A 16,368-nucleotide genomic window follows, 5' to 3' on the forward strand; every position below is an offset into this window, starting at 1 on the left:
AATCCACTAAAATTAAAGCACTGAACCAGAAAATCCGTGAATAAAACTAAATTTTCAGGAAAGGACATGACTTCAAGAAATGGTAAAAAAAACATCAATATAGTATCAGTATAGTATCGGTTACTATTTCATTAAGTTATGTATCATTATAGTATCAGATAGACCATTTTACCAGAAAGACATGTAATACAAATGGTATAAGGTAATGCAAATGGACCACAATTGCATCAAAATAAATATCAATTGCATGAAATACACATTTACAGCTGCAGAGGTGTATCACTATAGTATCACCAACAACAAAAATCCACTAAAATGATACCATTGAACCAGCAAGACATGTAATGCAAACAAATTTTCATTCCAATATTTTTATTATCATTTTATTAGGAAAAGATATAAATGGAACACTAAATTGGATCTTATGTTTAAAAGTATCACTATTGTATCAGTTCAACAAAATACCAAAGAAAAATGCCATATCTGTCCTAAAATTCACCAGTAAGCAAATCAAAAATCCATCAACCATTTACATTCTCACAAATTGTTTGTTGATGTCAATTTAATGAAATACATATTTAGTATCACTATAGTACCAATTGTTTGCTGCAATTACAAAATTTTCACTATATTATCAGTTTAGCAAAATATCAAAAAAAAAAGTAGCTTCTGCACCAAAAACAACATTATTCAAACAAAAATTCGAAAATGTTGAAGGAAAATACATGAAAATTAACCACGTGAAAGCCTCAAATGCACAAAAAAGCATTATTGTATCAAAAGCCCTAACAGAGTTCAACAAACCCTAACTAGCAAATGTATTAGAAATTAACCAAAATTTTTGAAAATGAAGACATATAAACATGATTTGAAAACGAACATAGGTTTTCGGTGCACAAATTTCAGATAGTATCACCAAAGTATCAATTAATCGAAAGAAGCTTTGGGTATGTAATGTACTTACCATTTTTTAGAAAATCAGTATAGTATCACTCGAGATTGAGAAAGTAGCGTCGTTATGGATCTGAAATCTTTGAAAATGGAGGTTTTAAGGTCTGGAAATGGAGGTTTTTTTGCAGTTGTTGAGAGAGAAAATCTGGGAGAGAGAAAATCACGGTTTGAGAGGTGAGGTTTCGTGGGAGGGGAATGAAGTGTGAGGTTATTTTTGTAAAAGCATATCTCCATTAGACTTTTTTAAAAAGATGTTTTAATGGTTGTATCTTTTTACAAATAACTACAATCTAGTGTACCGGCCCCCAGTTTTCCCAAAAATTAATGAACAAACGGGCCCATCGGGTCCGTTGTGGAGAGAGGCTACATTGACTATTTGGAACGTGTTCCTGGGCTCAATTAGTGAAGCGAACATTAGGCACTGGACTGGGCTTAGGAATTGAAGTTGGATTCGCTAGCCTTTGGGCTCAGTTAAGACTTTCTTCCCTATTGGCTTAGTGTAACAAGACAGTAAGACACTCTGGAAAAAATACATGATTAAAACCACAATGTTTAACTGTGATATGTTTGTAGTTGTTTCAGTTTGGGATTTGAATAACAGAGCTTCTTCATCATAAGCATGACACTTACTTTCATATACTCTGCAATTTTCTTGTTTAATCAAACATTATAAGCATCACACTTACTGTTAAGACACTAGTTTCATTCTTGCTTGCAAACAAGGCACACAATTTTTTTCTTTACCTATTCCATAATAAAAAGAAGAAGAAGAAAGAACACAAAAATAAAGCAAATCATTTCAATATATGATCATCTCTATTAATGCTTTGAAAGATGAAGCTGATTGTGCTTCAAAGGGTCACGCTTGGGAACTGGCAAGATCCACGGCCTGCTCAAAAAAAAAAAAAAAAAAGAACCAAATTATCAACAAGAGTAAAAGAAGAACCAAAATTTGAAGTCACAATACTTACTGGGATTTCTTGTTGTTTGCTGAGCGAGTCCATTGAAGTAGCAATTGACACCTTCACTCCTAAACTTAGCCCAATACGAACTAAACGCATAGCTCCCATGCCAAGTCGGCGAAATTGGCCCATAACACTCCTTTCCTGGCATCAAAGCATCGCAAGTTCCATTCCCCTGATTGCATACCAAACTTATTGCTTGTTCAAGCTCTGAAGAATTAGCTCCTCTACCCACAACACACCAAAGCTTTCCCTTATAAGGCCTATTATTGCGTGCCGCTGGTAATGGACCATACTCTGTCACTCCTTTCTTCCCACTCAAATCAATTTCATATACAGGCTTCCCATCCGAGCTCACCAGGCCCCAGTTCCTCTCTGTTCCTGGACCACTCTTTCGATTCTCGTCGAGCAGTGAGAAGATGAAAGTCGGTACCAGTGCATTTGGGCGCGCTGGAGTTCCAACTGGAGGATCAGCAGTGAATTTCTGGATTAAATTGCGGTTGTAGGTAGCTGCATTGTAAATGTTTGCACCAGGTTGATCGAAATCGCCTGCGTGAGGCCAGCCAGTTTCGGTTATCATTATGCGAATGGTTTGGTGTCCAAGCTTGGCCATAGCGAAATGAAGTGAGTCGAGCATTTGGTCGAGCAGGTTAGTGTAGACTAATCCGCTGTTGGGATCAGTCTGACTGTGATTTCCTCTCATTAGTGCAAAGTCAAGATCAATGTTGGTGGGGTTAACTGACCATGGAAAATAAGGGTAGACATCGATGCTGAAGTACGATTTAGTCCCGTTCAAGAAATGCAGCAATGGCAGTATTACGGACTCAATTTCGAACCTGAATGTAGCATTCGAGGGTGGGAATGTTGTTTCAAGTATGTCCATGGCTAGAGGGGTACTAATTTTAATGTTCCTGATGTTAAGGATTTTCAGAGAGTTTTTGATTCTCTGCATTGCAGGAACTAAATGAGGCCAAATATCTGGATCTCCACTAAGGACTTCATTGCCTACTAGAATGAATCTGATCTTGGTTTCAGGGTAGTATTGGAGGAGGTTAGTGTGAATCCATTCATTGGCTATGCTTTGATTAGAAGCAATGCTGATTATATCATGGTTAGGGACCATAATCGAGACGTGGAGATCGGTTCCTGACAAGAGTTTCAAGATTTCTGGATTGGCATCATACAGCTTCACCTGTCCTGCTTTCATTGAATGGATGAGCTCAATTGATTGATACGACGATGGCAGATTGTCTCCAAGTCGGCCATAGTTTACGCCAATTCTGTTCAACATTTGTGCATCTGCTGTACACAAAATTAAGAAAGTCTGAATGAATAAGTTAATGGAAAGAAAGCATCTTTGGTTTCGATTCAACTTACTTGCGAGAACAAGAAGAGACAGGAAAAGAAGAGCAGCAACAACACCCATTTTAGCGTTCCCTCTGAGCCTGTGAATCTGTGATAGAGAATGAGTTTCTGGTGATTTGCATTGAGTGGGTAGGACATTAAAGGGGAAGAGAGACAGAGGATAAACTATTGAGCATGCAAAGAAGTTGTTTTGTGGGTTTCAATTAACGAATTCTATCAAGTCTAGTTTAATTTGAGCACGCAAAGAGGGAACAAAGGCTACATTTATAGTTTAGTTTAAGAATTCATCTCCAACAGCAAAGGCTAGGAAGTGTTGTTTGGGTTAGAATTGCACCAATATTAAAGAATGCAACACCTTCACAGTAGTTTTATAACTTCGGTGATGTGTAGTTAACATTGGAATGATGGTGGGAATGCTGTGAGCCTTTGAGTAAGAGGGTGGAAATGATATCTTGTTTGATGTGAAATGTAAATCATGCCCAAAGAAGTTGCGCTTTGGGCCTGAAACCTTATTTTTGTCGATCCAAGTTGAGCTTTGGGCCTAGATTAGGGCTTTGCAGCGGCACACAAATCACTGAATTTTATTTTTGGCAATTCGTTACAGGTTACTTTAACCACGCCTAAAACCAACGACACCAGGACCGGTTCAATTTACACGGTTGAACCGGTCCCTTATCAAAAAGAAAAAGATCAATGATAAACTGTCACTCCCCGACCCTCTTGGACACGTGGCCTTTATTTATTACACACAGTAAATTATTCAACAGCAGCTATCTATGTGCCCTTGTATGAAGAAAAAAAAACAAGCATAAGCAATTAAGCATAATACATAAACTTAAATTTGCAAACTAAACACACTTAACCAACATCCACTCCCCGCAGTTCTAGATGTGTGCCCCACCTATGCCACTCCTGCATTTTCAGACTGATTCTTAGTACCCTGCTCACCTGAAAGGAAAAAAAGAAAAGAAAGAGCGAGTCAAATGCCCAGTAGAAAAAGTATATCAACAGAGAAATAAAACAATATGCAATGCGTGACTTCTCTCAATATTCAAAATCATGTGAATATGTAATTCTTGATTTCCTTGCTATCGATCGGATCATATATATATGTCCCTTCAACACAACATAGGTTATTGAAGGGATCTCGGAGAACCACCAAAGTATGAAAGCTAGGATCCCATTCACATCCAAATCCATCAGTCTCACATGAATATGTGAACCATGTGCTTTCCATATTTAAAATAAATACTACAAATAGTAATTAACTGATTATGGAATAGTGGTGTCGAGAGATCAATTGTTGATGTAGATGTTGAACTTGCATCTCGCATCTCACGGCCACAATGTGATCTAGTGACACTAGAGTTATAGGAGTGCAACATAGAGGTCATAAGTTTAATTCTTGGAAACAGCAGGAGCCTTGTGGAGGGAGTCGTGTACTAGAATAGTAATTGTGCAATAGCTCATGAAAATTGAATCATACCCACAGACATCATAAATGACTTATTCTCCTTGAGTATTTCCTTCAAATCATCAAAGATCATCAGCTCCGGAGTTGGCACGAAAGATTCCGGTGATTCCCCTGGCGTGAACTCTCCATCGTCAATTAATTTAGGTCGACCTCTGATTATGTCTGCCTCTCCATTTTCATTCATCATCACCATGTTAAATGGGATCTTCTCTGCAAAGAATTCTCTATGCTTTCTCTGATGCCTGCAACCACACAACATCATTAATTGGCTAATACTCAACACAACGCCATAACCGATCTCATTTGTGTCCTTAATTTAACATCTCTACCTATCAAAGACCACCCATGTTGCAGAAAGGCTCGAGATTTTCTCCGCGATAAGCAATCGCAGGGGATACCCCATCACCACCTCCTTTTGTGGAACTACCTGCACTTTGTAATGAATTAATTGAACAAAAGAGTCCTTGACCAAATTATATATCAAGAATCTCAGAGTGATTTCATAATTACCCCATATTTTCTGCAGAGATCGATCACTGCTTGGAGCTTCAGGTATTTGGCATCGTTAATCCACTCGCTTCTCTCTTTTAGATCTTCGAATTCCATCGGCCAAACATCAAGCCATGTTTTTGTAGAGACTACACACCAGAATTCAAGCATGCCAAATAAGCTTATAGATACAAACAGAAACTTAAAAAAGATGGATGATTTATGTGAACTCACGAGGAATGTTTAGCCAAGGCATCACACCAAGGAGTGTGACAATACAACCAGCTGAGATAACATTCTTCAGAGCCCATTCAAGCGGCTCTGTAATGAACTCTTTCATCCCATCCATGACTATCACTACATGCCTGGAATTAGCAGCAGTACTGGTACTCGAAGCTGGCGATTCCCAAGTTTCCGGAACTTCCGCCGCTGCGATGCCTTTTCCATTCCTGTTAGGCTTTGTCATGTCTAGGCGGCCACCTTTTTTTGTATGATCATAAATACACCCATAAAAACTGATCTTTATTGAAAATGTAAGGGAAGGATCAATGGTAAGCCATTTGGGTTCTAAAATAGTTGCGGAAACAATGTGGTTGAGAAACAAACAAAAGGACAGGGATGTAATCTAGAAGAGTTTGCTTAGTACCGTCTTGACATTAACTAGGGCTTGCTGTCATAACAACATGCCAAAAGATTATGCTCATTTCTAAACTTAATCAATGATCACATTGCCCAAAGCACCCTGCCGGCCAATGGATTCAGGGTTTATTAACGAAGACAAGCACTGGCCATTAATTGAAGGACGAAATCTGCAACGTCAGACCAAGACAGGGTTGGATAATCTGTGTCCTTCTGTCTATGAGCAATTAGGTCGCAAAAGACAATCACATACAAACTAGGATAGTTGGCCCAAGCATCAACCTTTGCAAGTAAATAATTATAAAAATCAAGTAGACCTCAATTTTCAAATTAGATCTTTGATATAACCAGCTGTAAGAAGAAGCAGTTGAACTAAACATCCTATTACTTATATATTGGCCTAGAACTCACCAAGTAATTGTGCAATATCACAAATTTTGCACTAAATGTTATAATTAACTCATTTTACATTGACTAACAAGAAATTGGATTGGTAAAACTCCTCAGTCTGAACATTAAAACACATGATTTATCACATGATTCTGTCCTGAAAATCAGTCATTAAATTTGATGCCAAGGAGCTAAGCTTCTTCCCCGTCTCTCCTGCAATGTTCTTCAGGGAAGAGATATCCTGTTGTGCCTGAAGAAAAATGAGGGGGATTAAAAAATCAAGAGTCAAGCACGAATCAACCACCAACCCCCTCATCATATTAGTAAAAAGGGGGAGCACCCCGCATGATGTCCAAACATAAATTCACTTGCATTTTGGTAAATTTTAATTTTAATGTGAATGGTAGTGTACTAATATAAGACAATTTCATCTATGAACAAACCAAAAAAAATGATGTGCCGCTGCTTATCTAGTCAAATAGCAACAAATGGTAGCAATCTGCCATACCTGGAATGAGAGCCGGTTAATAAGGTCACTTGCAGCATAATCAAGGGACATTTCAGAGTCGTGACCAAAAAGATCAGCACTAGAGATCGCTGAGGAACCCTGCAAATTACTTGGACATTAATACTGGAAAATCAACAATCATGAGGAACATGTAGTAACCTTTGAGCAGTCCATAAAATCAACAAGATGGTACATAGCATATTAGGTTTTGGTCTCTTGGGTTTTCATGCTCTGGGGTGATATGGGAGACCAACTGTGTGAACTTGCAAAAACCAGAATATTGGTCTTCCTTTCCGATGAAAATTTGAACCATTACTTCCTTAACATAAACAAGAAACATTAGGACAGGTAGAAGTGTCATTGTGTCAATAAAGTGGGCATTTCGTTGATGTTACTCAATTTAACTATCCTAATAGCCTCAACAACAGGTGTAATTATGTCCAATGTTTCTCCCCATCAAACTCCAACTATCCATTTTAACTTGTCTACCATCTAGTAAACTTCTCGCTCATCACTTGGCACCAGCTAAAGAAAATCTAGGAGCCGTGCCAAGAAATACACCGCATTGAATCCCCACCATCTTTAAGTCTAATATATCTACTGGAATCAGCCTCTCCAAATATTATGAAGGGTAATATGTGTACATCTGATTACCTTTTTTTACCCATGCCATTTGTTTTATAATTTTACTGCAACCAAGCAGAAAGATAAGGTTAAGTATATCTAACATTTGGATTAAGAATGCCCCGTCGATGTTTAGTGGAGGGATAGGCGTAGAAAATTAGGATTGAGGGCTCAAAAGTGCTCATCATTGTCATCAAGCTTTTACCCCAATAAATTTGAGGTCAGCTACGTAAGCATCCATAAGAGACAATTGTTGAATGGATTAAGATTTGATGATGGAAGGGGGAATAGACACAGTGACACACAAAATTTAACTGCAGAAACATTGAGGGCTGTTTCTGATGGATATACTGGTTAAAGAGGGAGAAGAATACAGACTGAGTTTAAGACATTGATAAGAATTAGGTTTAGTTGATTGATGTAGAATACTCAACTAGGGTTGATTATTATTCCAATGATTATTAATGTACGTATACGTAGCAATAAAAACCATAACTTGAAATGAGAAATTAAGGAATATACAAAGGACTAATAATAAAACAAGAACCAACAAAAGGAGTCATTCCAATAAAATAAAATCGAAAACCATTACTAATAGAACATGGAATATAAAGAACTACATCAACACCTTTAGGAAGCAAACTACAAAGAAAACATTATTGAACCAAAGTACCAAACACTCTTTCTTACCATACAAGTCAAAACCTTGTCTTAGGCTTTTAAAAGCATATTTTCCATAAAATAACGTAACAGATGCAATAGCAGGTTGCATCAAATGCTACAGCATTTTTATTAGTATATTGTAAGCTAAGATAAATTAGAGCAGACCAGAAATTGAAAACATGTTATATCAAACAACAGAAAGACCTTCTAAAGAAAAAATAAGCAGAATTTGTTACTTTTAAAAATGGAATTCTTAGTCAGTTATAATTTGAGCACATACTGAGAACTTCTGCAAAGACATTTGTGCATCGGTGTCAGCAGATTTGTTCTGATCTCCAAAAAATTGGGCGGATGAAATAGATTTTGCATTTGAGAACTTCTTTCGTGCCTCATCAGTTTCCTGAAAAAGATAACAATAGGAAGTAAGCCAAAAAAAACACACACACACAAAAAACCATAGCACCAGCATCTACGGTACTGAGATATTATATCCTTCAAAGCAAATTCTGTAAAGAATCTGCTAAATATTAACGACCAGCAGTCACTTCCATACATCTTCTTACAAATTTACAATACATAATTTATGGAACTCAGGAGGGGAACGGACGTAGGCCGTTATTTCTAACAGCAGGCAATAGCAGTGCCTTATCAAAGCTATAAAATATATGTAATGAATAAGAATTTATTAATGGAGAGGAAAATTGAAGACAAACAAACAAATGGAAGCTGGAAAAAGTTCATATCATACTTTTAAATTCGAACATAGAACAATTAAGGAATGTCACAATAGAGAAAATCTTACTAAAACTAGCGACATTAGCACAATTCAAAACTACGGCTTGGCCTCAACAACAAAAACAAAAGGAAGAATGAAAACACTTCAGAAAAAATGGTTAGGAATGACTTTAGGAATTGACATATTATTGTTTCGAATCATTGTTTGGCATTAAAGCCAGGGATATCTCTAAGTTTAAGGAAGCCCATATATGCTTATTGCCGGGGATAATATCTGGCTCTTCACTCAAGGACATAAACATACAGCTCTTGTGTTATAAGGAGATCATTACGATGAATGCAAATTAGGCTATACAGCACCTGCATATATACACTCAAATCCACTTCAACATCCAAGCAACAACAACCTAATACTCAAACTTTCATCATCATAACTATTTCAGTAGTTCTCAATGTCTTGACGCTAAATCATTGAAAATTAAGCTTCAACCTTCAGTCTGCCATACCATTATTTTATGAGCCCCGGACACTAAATAACTAACAACCATGTGAGGACACTTCCACATATCAAATATCAAGATCACGTCTTCATGTTTAGGCACGTGTCTTCCACATATACTTAATTATATGCACTTTATACACATATTATAACAAGGTAGATAACACATGGAAAATATATTACCCTTCAAAAAGTCCAAACAAAATATACGAGACACAGCATATTTGCCATTGTAAAGGTCATGATCACATCTTCACGTTTGTGCAAATGTGAAGTGTTTACTGGTATTTCAAACGTGCATGCAGTTAGACTATCTGGTTAGCGCCCTAAACTATGTCAAGTTGTTTTTATTTCCATAACATTCACGGTCCAAGTGTCGGTGCAACTGAACAGCTAATTGCATTTGCTTACAAAAGTTAACCTTTACATAATTTTGTTTAGTCATCTAAAAGCAAGAACCAGTAGGGATATGGCATACTTGCGCTTTCAGGGAATTTGAGCTTGCTTTTTTCTGGAAGCCACTTTCCATTCCGAAGTCAGCAAAGAAGCTTGAAGACTTTGGTGGAGATACATGGCTAATTGCTTGTGGGCCAGAATTACTCAACTCAGCAGGTTGGGTGGTATCGACATACTCAAAGCGAGATGTAAAAGAAGAGCCAGCAGTAGAAGTGTTAGTTAAAGAAGCAACAGGAATCACTGGCTCTTCAGGCTTTTGATCATAGAGATCTTCACTTGTCTGCAAATAACAAGGTTGAATTTAAGGGAATTAAAGTAGCAACTAATAATCCAGAAATATCCTCATTCCATAATGACTTGTTCACAAAGGAGAGGGAAAGAAAACCTTTTTCGTAAGCTTTCGAGCACCCAATCCACTGGACTTCCCAGTTTTCTTTGCAATAAGAGGCTTCTTGATAGAGCTGACAGTTGTTGTATGATAAACTTTTGGCGAAGGTGCAATTTCAGATGTTTCTTGCCTCCCTAAGGAACCATCTTTAGGAACCTCATTGATCTTTACATCAGGAGATCCATTAGTTGCTTGGGCAGACTGAGAAGCGATGGGTGATGACGGTAGACTTGCCTCATCCACCATACTTTTAGCAACTTCTTTCGAAAGTATCTGCCTGTATAAATCAGCAGCTCTTGATGTAAACTTGGCCTCAATTTTTCCTCCATCAGTCCATCCATGCTGTTTAAAGAAAACTTGTGCACGGTTGTTCCCCCCATAGCTCATCATTTTCAATTGCTCAGGAGTCCAGGAGTCCAAATTTGTTGACCTGCATAGAACATAAATAGAATGCATATTCCCTGTGATTACAACTCATTGTCATCAAAGTAAAAGCTAAAGGGCAAAACAACGAATAGAATATGAAGATGCATCAAGCATCAGGGAAAGGAATCTGATGGCTACCAGTACTATCCCTAAAAAGAGTCAGATCAAGGTCAAAGCCAACAGTGAGGAGAAACTTGTAAAATCCATTTATACATAGCTAAGAAAATCAGATTTCATGTTCAATATCTGTCGCATTAAATAATTCCAATAACAAATCATAATTCTCCAAACTTCTATATTTGACTTTGCTGGGCCAGGTATCGTTAAAATTGCAAACTCAATTGCCATTTATAACAAATTATATATGGCAATGATGCTCCCTTGCCAGGAAGGATTGATAATAATTGAATCATATCATCCTTTATTGTGACTGGAAAATGAAGCTGTTAGAGATGGCAATTTGTCACAACTGCCCGGGGTTGTGAACTGTGAAGTACTAATGGGAGCGTTGAAGGTATCAACCCAGCCCTCCAATGGAGCTTTCAAAAACAAATTTCATGAAAAATTGGAAGTTAATAGAGAAAATACCAATTTGGACAGCCATCCCACCCTGGCATCGGAAACAGAATGCCAAACTCAAATCAGATGGCTAAACACAAAAAGAAGAAGCCAAATAAAATTACCGAACAAAGCTGATGTGCACGCCAAGACTGCGATGCACGGCAGAGCAATCGATGCAAAGGAAGATCCCGTACGTTACGGACGCCCATGTCGGGTTCTTCGCATTACAATCGAAACACATCTGAACAAAAACACCACGAACGGAACATCATTACCGAGATCCAATAACGGAATTTCCAGATCTAGTTCAGATCTATCCGGAGAAAACAAACAATGGCCACAGCAAAACGAAGACGTAAAACAAACAACAATAAACAGACCTTGTTTTCCGATTTGGCTTTAAGCTTTCTGAAGACGACGTTCTTGTCGGTAAAATTGTCGGACGCCATGTTTGAGAGAAAGAGCGTAGAGAGAGAATGGACGGAGGTCCGAAGAGGTGCGTTTTCAACACCACCTCCTCAGCGAGAAGTAGAGAGAGAAATACTGTGAAACCGCAAATTGCTTTTGTTTTCCTTATTGGTTCTCCATTTTTGAGAAATATAAATAAAACGGTGCGTTTCTCTGTATAGGCAATGTAATTCTCCAGTGAAGTGACCCGAATGCCCTGGTCGCTTCAAGTTCGGTTGCTATGTAGCTGTCCCTTACTGGCCTTCGATAACGATAATGCCCCTGTTATAGCCTGGTTCCGACTCTATTTGTGAGCAGCGGTGGTTGCGCCGTCGCGGGCGGCGATTATTTTACTATCCACTGTTGAAGAAAAAAAAAATCCTGACAAAGAGTTGAGCTGGGTCTTTTAGATTCAAGCTTGGGCCCAGCATGGAAACCCGTCTTATAATTAGTAAGTTGTTTTGGGCTTCCGGCCTAGTAGGTTGATTAATAGAAAGGGAACAAATGCAAAGAGTCCATTTGTATTTTTGGGCTATGTTCATTGTAGCATCCGTATGTGGGCCTAGGCAGCCCATAGATGCTTGTTAAAGGTTGCAAAGAGACCTAGACAGCATAAATATTTGAGTCGCATGAAACTTATTAGATTTAGAGAAACGAGGGACTATTTCCGGTGTAGATTGTCTGGGACAAGAACTATGGACCAAATAAAACAGTAGGCCAGAACCCAAGAATGAAGGGAACTGTTTCACCTTGAATTCTACGAAGTATGAACCCCTATATGTGCTATGTCCAAGAACATTCTGCTACAGAAAAATCATTGTATTTCTTGAGCCGTTCATGGTTATTCCAACCAAAATTAGCATGTTTTAAATCATGGGAGAAAAAAAAATTAACATGTGTGATAATTAGGGGGAGAATGTCTTCGAACAAGGCAGTAACTAATGAACAAGATATGATCATTGATATATATGTGGGTGTTACCGGTGATTTTGATACACCACCACAAACAAATTAATGTCCTGAGACCCTAATAAATTAATGTTTGGCGCGTTTTGGCTGCAGGTTTTCCTCGTGAAAGAATCCAAGTCCACATGGACACGGGCTATGAGTTCGAACTCTGTGAGCCCAATTGTAGATACTCCACATGGGCTACAACCCAAACCAATTGGTAATGGTGACTAATTTTAAATTTTTAATACTTTATAAACGACGTCGCTGTGCTTACAATTTATAGCTTTTTCAGGTCCGCGTGAGTTGCCACGTTTAAAATGCGGGAGAGACACAGTGTCACCGGGTCACGGCGTCAATTGACTCAATCATGATCCACGAGTGGCGCCCTACGGTGGTGTCACTGTCAAATCTTTTTTTTATTTATTTTTTATTTTGGGGGGAGGTGTATGAAACATGATAGTATTTTGTTTGTGGGGCCAGTCATAATATTTTTGCTTTCACGTTTCTTACATTTCCCGATATTGTAGAATACGTCTTGTCCCATATTTACCTTTGGGTTGTCCACGTAAATGTCAAAGGATAGGTTGTTGGCTTTTAATTGTTGTCGGGAATACATCTTTTTCAAAGGACCATTCATTGAGTCTTATCTTGTTCCAGTTTTATAATGTAAAATGTTTGAACCGTTTTTGTGTGAGGAAGTGGAGGTAAGTTTCATTTTTAGGACTCACACCTTTTACTGTGCAAAGTCAGAACCCAATATGAGGGGTCGTAAGGGACGGATACATTATTTTATGTTAGGATGAGTCAAATTAAGAGAGATTATCTACCCATTATACTTTTTGAAAGTAGGAAAAATAATACTAAAAATAAAAATAGGATAAGTAATAATTGTGCCATATATTCTTGTTTCAATCTTTAGAACATTATTTTTGCAACGGGGGTTTAAATTGAAAATTCGTAGAGTCTTTATGTAATTATATATATATAGGCTTAATTAAAAAAAAATTGAGGGGGTTGGCTGACTCCTCTAAAGTAAGTGTGGCTTTGCCACTAACCTTACACTTTGTATTGCCGGAAAACCGAAAAAGAGTAACTTGTTAGTCAAAATATGTGAGTAGCATTTTCATATCAATTTTTTTAAAAAAAAATCATAAATGTGTAATGTCAATCATAATGAATCCAGCGACACATTTTTTATTCGAAATAAAAATCAAATTCAGCATAAAAATACATATGAATTCTAGACTGTCTAATATAAACTCGAAACATTCGATGTTTCAATCACGATGAATTTGATTTTTGTTTTAAAAAAATCGTTGGATTCGTTAAATCGAATACTACACATTAATGATTTTAAAAAATACCGCAAAAGGGGTTATAGCAACCCGTCACACCCAAGTAAAACTTCTCCATTGAAATTAATAATTACTCGCAATACATATAATATTATTGAAAATTAAGTTGTTTATCTCCTTAGAGCACCTGCAGCAGAGTATGTTAACAGATTCCCTAAAATACAGATAAAATGTCACTTTCCCTTATTTTACAGATTCTCTATCCAATCAACACTAAATCAGATTACTTATCATATTCTCTACTTCATTAAAATAATATTTATTTCTCTTTATTTTATTATTTTATTGATATAATTTTATTTTATTTTAAAATATCTAAAATAATAATAAATTCAACTCAGTCTCCACCTTCCCTGCACCACCACACCACAGCCGCCTACCTTCTTTCCATCATCAACAACAACCTGGTCAATATGGCAACCATTTCCAACAACAATGATGCCACCTTTGACAGCAGAGGAATTATTTTGGGCAAATAATACTCAATCTCCAATCTCAGCATACAGTCTTTATTTCTATTCTCACCTGGGTTTTTCCCCATGTCTAGTCCAAGATGGAGAAATCAATAGTCAGGATCAGGTCCTGCAGGCTCTTGACGAGGTCGATTGCAGGTCTGTAACAGATCTTGGGTACTTGGTAGGGCAGGAAGAAGGGAGAGTTTGATAGAGAGACTCGTTGATGAGGGAGAAAATGATGAACAAGGGAAAGCCGATGAGAGAGAGAATGAGAGAAAAAATTGGGTGGTTCTGATTATGGGTTTCCAAGGAGTAGAGTTATTGTCTTTGGTTTTTGATCGGTGGTTCCTAATCATGGCTGTGGAGCTTCGTCGTCGGCCCCATACATGACGTCGGATGTGCAGGCGACATCGGAGAAGATATGCGTCGTGTTGAAGATCACGTGAACATGAACGAGAGAGGATGTGGGACAGAGGTGAGAGTGGATGTCAGAACGAAGAGAGAGATCTATTATTTGTCATTATTTTATATTTACATAACGCTACAGTGGTTCCCTAGATGTAGGGAACCACTGTAGCAAGTCTTTATAATAGGGGAAGTTTAGGGAATCTGATGCAGATGTGTTTTTTGACAAATTCTCTATAATTGTTCCCTATTTTACAGACAGACTCATGTTTAGGTAATCTGCTGTGGATGCTCTTAGTTTGACGGTAAGATGCACACAAATTCTTAGAAATATGCTACAGATGATAATATTTATGTTTCTCTCACGGAAAAAATTCTACTGTAAGTTTGTCTTTGCCCTGTTTTGCATAAAAAAGGTCATCATAATTATTAATTAGTTTTCATCGACATTATTAAAATTTAAATAAAATAATCGGACGCCTTAATAATATCATTTTGTATTTTTGATGCCATTTAATTGTATCAATATTTTTCCTTTTTTTTTTTGAGAAAATTTGAAATATTTATCTTAAGAATCAAAATTATTGAAACAAAGAGGTCACTCAGTTGATAATCGATTGGATTAAATATATGTGTATAGTGTTCAATTTCAATGAAAAATATACTTCTCAGTAATATTTTTTTTAAAAAAATTATTGAAAAAGTTGTAAAGAATCATAGAGAAAATAAGCTTACGGTCACTAACTACCACGTAGTAGCTGTTTGGTAGAGCTTATGTTGGAGCTTATAAACTAACTTATAAGCTTCAAAATAAGCTCTGTCAAACACCCAACATAAGCTAGTTTATAAGCTCTAATAAGCTCCAAAAAAATAAGTTTCAAATTGAAGCTTATTTTACAGCTTATTTTTGTTTTTTTTTATTTCATCTTTTTTATTTAGATAATATTATATATAATCTATAAAATTTTTATTTTATCTTTTAAATTAAACTTAAATAGAATTTTTTAGAGTTTATAAGCTATGAGTGTGTTTGGTGAGGTGGTACACAGAGCTGTATCGCAAACAGGACCACCTCACCAAAAACCATATTTTTTAGGGCGGTACCGCTCACAAAACGGAGCAATACCGCCCTTTAGGAGCTTTTTCTTGGGAGCTTTTTTGGCATGGGTCCCACATCTAAAAGCCGCATATATTTTTATTTTTTTTTTGTGGGTCCCAGCTTTATATTAAATACAGTATATTTATACTTATATTTGACACAAGTTAGTAATCCAATTTTATAAATTATTAATTATAATCATACTTATAAATTAATAATCATACTTAATTAAATAATAAATTAATAATTATACTTATAAGTTAATAATAATACAAAATATATTTTATATAACTTAATCGCTATAACAGCTTTATCAAACACCTCATAGTTTATTTGCTTGAAGCTCAAATTTTCTTTTACAACTTAATAACTACCGTTCAAAATCAATACAATCGTTTTACCAAACACCCATGTAGTCAATGTTAATAGACGACCCGCTCATTGTTTGTGCCGCTTTAAATGGTAAGGCTGCTGCTGATGATCAGTGAAGCAGGAGCAGCCATAATAAGACAAAGGCGGCTCAACC

At 36.9% G+C, this 16,368-nt stretch overlaps 3 protein-coding genes across 4 annotated transcripts; all 3 read right to left on the reverse strand.

The window, feature by feature from the left end:
• Nucleotides 1-1,802: 1,802 nt before the first annotated feature.
• On the reverse strand, nt 1,803-3,212 carry LOC120016035 (probable glucan endo-1,3-beta-glucosidase A6). The gene is made up of 2 exons (XM_038868605.1): nt 1,923-3,212; nt 1,803-1,840 (listed from the first exon to the last, which is right to left on the reverse strand). Exons 1-2 carry the CDS (start codon nt 3,202-3,204, stop codon nt 1,803-1,805), a joined length of 1,320 nt encoding a protein of 439 aa, XP_038724533.1. The 5' UTR covers nt 3,205-3,212.
• A 758-nt stretch (nt 3,213-3,970) lies between these two features.
• On the reverse strand, nt 3,971-6,065 carry LOC120016985. 2 transcript variants are annotated; one of them, XM_038870010.1, is made up of 5 exons: nt 5,476-6,065; nt 5,263-5,390; nt 5,082-5,179; nt 4,765-4,994; nt 3,971-4,218 (listed from the first exon to the last, which is right to left on the reverse strand). In XM_038870010.1, the coding sequence occupies exons 1-5, from the start codon at nt 5,705-5,707 to the stop codon at nt 4,211-4,213; spliced, it is 696 nt and encodes a 231-aa protein (XP_038725938.1). In that variant the 5' UTR covers nt 5,708-6,065; the 3' UTR covers nt 3,971-4,210. The 2 variants fall into 2 exon arrangements, with proteins under 2 accessions (XP_038725938.1, XP_038725937.1); XM_038870009.1 differs by having other exon boundaries at nt 3,971-4,226.
• A 169-nt stretch (nt 6,066-6,234) lies between these two features.
• Nucleotides 6,235-11,718, reverse strand: LOC120016984 (probable ADP-ribosylation factor GTPase-activating protein AGD8). Its single transcript, XM_038870008.1, has 7 exons — nt 11,511-11,718; nt 11,253-11,371; nt 10,141-10,573; nt 9,778-10,035; nt 8,346-8,465; nt 6,779-6,877; nt 6,235-6,520 (listed from the first exon to the last, which is right to left on the reverse strand). Exons 1-7 carry the CDS (start codon nt 11,577-11,579, stop codon nt 6,413-6,415), a joined length of 1,206 nt encoding a protein of 401 aa, XP_038725936.1. The 5' UTR covers nt 11,580-11,718; the 3' UTR covers nt 6,235-6,412.
• Between the last annotated feature and the right edge of the window lie 4,650 nt (nt 11,719-16,368).

This window comes from Tripterygium wilfordii, chromosome 15 (genome assembly GCF_013401445.1).
Source record: "Tripterygium wilfordii isolate XIE 37 chromosome 15, ASM1340144v1, whole genome shotgun sequence".
Lineage (NCBI taxonomy): Eukaryota > Viridiplantae > Streptophyta > Magnoliopsida > Celastrales > Celastraceae > Tripterygium > Tripterygium wilfordii.